Raw genomic sequence first — 6,411 nt, 5'->3', positions numbered from 1 at the left:
TTCAACACAATAAAAAAAATAGGAATAAAAACCAAAAAAAGAAATGGAAGAGAAAATAAAGGAGAACAAGAGAAAAGAAATTTAAAAAGAAAAAAATTAAAAGGGGAAAGCTGAAAAGTAAAAGCTATTTCTGAAAAATCACAAATTCAGAAGAAAATTTGAAAGATTGCTGGGCAAGTTCAAAACCTTAAAAAAAAGTTAAATTAAAAGATAAATATAAAGCCATGCAAAAAGAACAATTTAATTATTGTAATAATAAGAAAAAGTAAAAGGAAAGAACAGTATACGAAAAGGCTTAAAAGAAAGATTGATAATATAAGAAAGTTCTGCAAAGATATAAACTGAAATGGAATTATGAGTCAAATGTGTAAAAATCCAAAAATCTGATGTCTCGTTAATTCAAAGTTGTGATTAATAGAACAAATATGAAGAAGCTCTCTCAAAATTCAGAACCTTATTTTTCAATGACAAAAAAGAATTTAATAGATGTGGAAAACAAATATTGGAGAGCCCAAAACGTGGAACCTTATACTATTGCAGGAGAGAAAATAAATAATGGGAAGGAAGAGAAAAGACAGATTGCTACCTGGGAGAATGGATTGTATAAGACAAATATAATTACAAATATAGCTTGAAAAACTGATAGATGATAGACAAAGATATACATAGAAATATGTTAAACTACGACGAACAATGTGTAACAGTCATTAAACACAAAAGTTAAAGATAAATATCAGATTGAGTTGAAAAAGTAATTAAAATGAACTATCAGTAACTCAGTTAAAATATAAAAGCATTGCCTTGTAAATAAGGAACATGCCTTATTGTTTACAATGACAAAAACCATAAAAATACCTAAGAAAATTTCTAAGTATATTAATGAGGGATGATTAAATGCATATTTTTTAAAAATAAAGATACCAAAATTCTGGAGTTCATATTTACTTATTTAACAAACATAATTGAGCAACACTCTGTACCAAATAGTGCTCTAGGCTTTGAGAACAGCATGTTGAACTAATTACAGCTCTTATTTTCACTAAGTTTACATTCCAAGTGTAAAACAGATTATTAGCTATTAAATAATTGATATTTGTATGTGTATGTGTATCCAGGTAGTTGTGGTTTTTATAAAGAAAAATTAATCAAGATAAAGTGAGAATGATGAAGTTGCTATTTAAGAAACTACATTTAAAACAATAAAATGGCATGCTTTCTTCATCACATTGTCTAATTGAATATGTATTTATATATGCCTTTTGATGACCATGTAGAGACTCATGAACTCACACGTACTGAATAAAAAGTGACAGCTTAAGAGAGAGCGGTCTGTCAAGAAAGACTAGAAGAACATTAACAATTATGCTGAGCATGGCGTTTGGAATATAAAGAAAAGAATTCCAGAGGGAGGAAAGAGTATGTGTAAAGACACACTAGTGCGAGGAAATATGACACACTGCAAGATGGAAAACAGTTCCGTATCAGTTAATATATATGTTTTGAAAATCTCAAACATAGGATTTAGCTGGGTCCCTAGAGTTTTACAGAACGAATATTCTCTGCCTCCTAGGATGGATTTCCAAATATTTTAAGACACCTGTTATTTATTCCCGAGTTTTTCCAAGTTAATCAATGCCATTACATTCACATAAAAAGGACAACATTTCCCACTTATTACTTGCATAGGATTTGGATTGTAAAACCTAAAGACAAATTTAAAATCTAACATTGGCTTGCTGTTTGACAGTAGGATAACCTACCTAGTCTCTTTAACTTCCAATAAAAAGCCCCCTTTCCTAACTGAAAAAGCCTTCTTTGATCCACCATAGAACAGTGATTTGGAGATACTTTTTAGGTATCATCATTAAATCTGAACATGAATAATTCTATTTAGGTTCACTATTATGATTCTGAAAACATCACATATTTAGTAAAATATTTCCTAGAGAGTTATAAAATCAAATCAATACTTATAGACTTCACAAGTGATCTTTATTCTGGGCACACATATATTAGGAAAACATGGAGATATTAGCTTTCCAAAGTGAATTCATAGTGGAATATTTTGAAGATGAACAAATCAGAGCAATAAATTAAAGAATGAAGTCCTTCTAGCAATGCGTTAGAGAGCATCGTGGATATAGATTATATAATAAAAGGATAAAAATTTAGCAGTAGATTAAAAGGCTATTTGTGGTTGACTTCAATCACTGTCATAATATAAAAATAAAGAAAGAAATATATTGAAAGAGTAGCTGATATAGGCTGCAATTTTCAATAAGCTTTAACGGTATTCTTTTATAAAAACCAAAGCTATTTTTTAAAAGTAGTAAAGATGCGTTTTTTAACTGTATCCTTCAGGGCTTGTTTCACTTGTTTATTTCTTAGCGTATATATAAAAGGATTTAATACAGGTGCAACTGAGGTAGTGAGTACTGCTACTCCCTTGTTTAAAGCTACCCTTTCCTCTGCAGAAGGTTTAATATACATAAAAATACAGCTGCCATAGGAGATAGAGACAACAATCATGTGGGAGGAACAAGTAGAGAAAGCCTTCTTCTTCTGCTGGGCAGAAGGGATCTTCAGAATTGTTCTCATGATATTTGCATAGGAGAGCAATACCAGTGCCAGTGTAATCAGGAGTGTGACAGTGGCTAAAATAAAACTTAACAGTTCTATGACTTGGGTGTCTGTGCAGGAGAGTTTGAGGAGAGGGGAATAGTCACAGGCAAAGTGGTCAATAGTACTGGCATCGCAGAATTCCAACCTCAGGCCCATGATAAGTCCAGGAGAGTCTGTTAATAACCCAGCTAACCAAGAAGTGAGAACTAGTTGGGTGCAGACTCTGTTGCTCATAATGGTCGCATAATGAAGGGGTTTGCAGATGGCCACATAGCGGTCATAGGACATGGCAGCCAACAGGAAAAACTCTGATACACCCAAGAAAATGATAAAAAACAACTGTGTCAGACAAGCATCATAGGAAATTGTTTTATCCATAGTCACTATGCTGACCAGGAACCTGGGGATGCAGGCAGATGTCAAGGATACTTCTAAAAAGGAAAAATTCCGAAGGAAGAAATACATGGGTGTGTTGAGGTGGGAACCCAGCAGGGAGAGGAGGATAATGATCAGATTTCCCATAATACTCAATAAATACGTTAGAAATAGAAAAAGGAAAATTACAATTTGCCAGTTTGGGTCATCTGTCAGTCCTAGAAGAATGAATGTCGTCACCATTGTATGGTTTCTCATGGTGTGAAATTCCTTCTAATACCATTAGATCTGGAAAAAAAGTAATTAATCTCATGTTTAAAAATGCTTCGCTGAAAACAGGTTTAAAAGTAATATGAGGAACCAAGTAACTCAGTTGAAATACTTATGCTTTTTTACTCCTATGATTTCAATCATTTTATCTAGCAGTCAGAACCACAGGCTTAATCCTGCTTATTTCATCTCCTTTGCTGGATACTCATTTTCCTAATTCTCTTCCAGATCTTCTTTACATTGTAAAAGAATGGCTATATTATCTCCTGTTATATGTATCTGCAAGTTTCTCTAGTTTGAAGTTTTGTCTAAAATACTGAGAAGTAATCTTACTGAGTCTTTCAGAAATCTTACTGAATCCACAAGAAAACATTTTTTAGCTTGTCTTGGTTACTTTCTCCATTATTAAAATAATCTTCTGCTCAGTTTCTTTCAGCAAGATAAATCTTTTCTGTATTCTTCTACATTTTTAACAGCTAATTAGGACCCAACTCTTGTAACTAATCGTTTTTAAATGGTTATTTTCTGATAGTATATTTCTGGTTGGTCTTGGGTTCCTTGGTACAGCCTATTAGAACTACTTTTGATGGAAAGAAATTTTAATGAATTTTAGTATAATGTAAGTCTCAAAACTAGTATATAAGCATGATGTTGGAATTTTTTAATGGAATTTGGAATTAGTTTACTTAATTGTTCGGTCGGTTTGAACTTCATGAATATGTTGATGTAAATAATCCGTAAACAATCTATAAATCAAAATTGAGGTGAGTTTACTATGAGCCAGCCCTGAGGATCATATAGCCTGGGAGAGTCCTTTCACAAAGGAAGGGAACAGTCCAAAGGAGGGAGGGTGTACAGAGTGGTTATATAGCATCAACGAGCTTGTATCACATACGAAGCTTTGCTGGGCACAGCAATTCGGTGAGCACAGCAGGTTGGTGGTTGCAAGGCGGGTGGTCACAGGGTGAAAGTGGCAGGTCAGCAATCAATCCTTAGTTTAGGGAGGGATGTTTATCCTTAAGGAAATGCCAAAGTGGGGGAAATTACATCCTTATCTTTAAGGGCATTGTTCTTGACTTTGGGACATGGTAAATACTTAGAGCAGATATACAATGCATGCTCACTGACCATGTCAGGTCCTTTTGGAAAAACAAATTCAGATCAAATTAGTTTTATACCAAATGGCTTCCTCATATACACCAATATATCCTATTTTTCTCATTTATTTATCAAATAACTTTATCAATGTAAGAAATATTTTACATTCAGTACAATTAAAGTACCAACCTCTTTACTAAGTGTAAAGGAATATGTACCAGCCAAATTTTCAATAAAAACTATTGAGAATTACTGTTCATGACGCTATTCTAATAGACAAATTCACTCTTTCAAATATGTACATTGAATCTTGAATCATGAATTTCACAAATATTTATTCTAAATCTGAATTAAATTGGTTTAATCTGTGGTCACACATTCAGAATAGAATGGATTATACAGCAATTACTTTATACATAAAACAACAAAATACTGAAAATACTCACTATCCATGAATTCTGCAAGGGTTTTATTCTTGATGCATTGTGAAATTTTTCTTTTACACCATTAACTAGAAAGATAATATGAATTATTTTTCCAACAAAATATGTATCTCTTTCTAACCCATATTTTTCTTTGCGTTCTCACTCTCAAGAAAGATCTTGATCACGTTAAAATCCAGGGATGTTTAATAACAAACTTAAACATGTGTGGACCCTCTCTCTCTCTGTCCCTCCATTCATCATATATGTGGCATTTTCAAACACATTTTTCTGAAATCTCTCCAAATAAAAAGTGAATAATGTCTGGATTCCGCCTAACTTAAAATCTGAATGTCCAAGTTATTAATCTAGAATCAAAAGAGTAGAGGTTTTTTTCTGCGTGTGTAAAAAGAATTCTGGTCACTCACTAGAGACTCTCAATCTTTGTTAATGATTTTGCCTCCACATCTTTGCTTTTTAATAACAAAGAGCGTATTTACTCAAAACTGGTATAGGGCCCTAGGGATGCATGAGGAGAAGATACTAATTGACTATTTTCATCATTAATTTTAAAAACAAAACAACAAAGTTAATTAAGAGTCTAGTTATGGCATCTATGGGAAACCTGAAATGTTGATGTTAAAATGGAGTCTGATGTCTTTACTGGAGATTACAAGGGCGTATAAAGAACTTCAGGCTTTTCAAAGTGTCTGAGCTGAGATTGGTCCAAAGGAAGAAGAAAACTAGAGTTCTCTCACTCTTCATTACAAACGGAGATTCAAGAGAAGAATGTTGCAATCTATCTATTGACAACATTGTTTATAACCTCTACAGAATATATAGAGTGTATAACCTCTATAATTGAATAGTCACCAATTATATGTGCGTGTAATTTTTTTTTTAAGATTTTATTTTTTCCTTTTTCTCCCCAAAGCCCCCCGGTACATAGTTGTATATTCTTTGTTGTGGGTTCTTCTAGTTGTGGCATGTGGAACGCTGCCTCAGCGTGGTTTGATGAGCAGTGCCATGTCCGCGCCCAAAATTCGAACCAACGAAACACTGGGTCACCTGCAGTAGAGTGCGCGAACTTAACCACTTGGCCACGGGGCCAGCCCCTGTGTGTGTAACTTTTTAGGTAAAAAATATTTATTTCTTATCTGCCCCACACAACGTCTTAATCTCTTATAATGACCTTTATTATACTAATAAGTGTTAGCATATTTATTATATATTAATACAGAGGCCAGGAAAACAATGGTATAACCGACTTTTTAGAAAGTATCTAATAATAGAAGTGTAATTAAATAAAATCCCTTTAGAGAAAAATACATCTAGATTTTTGTTTGTGTTCTCTAAACCACAGAGATGATTTATTCTTTCCTTAAACATAACTCAAAATTACAGGAAGATAAGAAAAGTAACTCTTTCAAATTTATACTTTATTAGGAAAACTATAGTTAAAATATGTAAAAGTTGACAAAAAACCACTTGAATTGGTAACAGAAGCTAGAGAGATTTTGTAGAGAGAGTGATATCAGTAATTGATTATGATCATATATAAAGTAGGAGATTTGCTTCGTGAAGGATTAATTATATTTTAGAAAATGTCTAAAATTTAAATACA

At 32.8% G+C, this 6,411-nt stretch overlaps 1 protein-coding gene across 1 annotated transcript; it reads right to left on the bottom strand.

Moving 5' to 3' along the window:
• Positions 1 to 2,313: 2,313 nt before the first annotated feature.
• On the bottom strand, positions 2,314 to 3,255 carry LOC106822814 (olfactory receptor 6C74-like). The gene has a single exon (XM_014828184.3). The coding sequence runs from the start codon at positions 3,253 to 3,255 to the stop codon at positions 2,314 to 2,316; it is 942 nt and encodes a 313-aa protein (XP_014683670.3).
• Positions 3,256 to 6,411: the final 3,156 nt, after the last annotated feature.

This window comes from Equus asinus, chromosome 22 (genome assembly GCF_041296235.1).
Source record: "Equus asinus isolate D_3611 breed Donkey chromosome 22, EquAss-T2T_v2, whole genome shotgun sequence".
Classification (NCBI taxonomy): Eukaryota; Metazoa; Chordata; class Mammalia; order Perissodactyla; family Equidae; genus Equus; species Equus asinus.
This window is presented reverse-complemented; position numbering and strand designations above follow the sequence as displayed.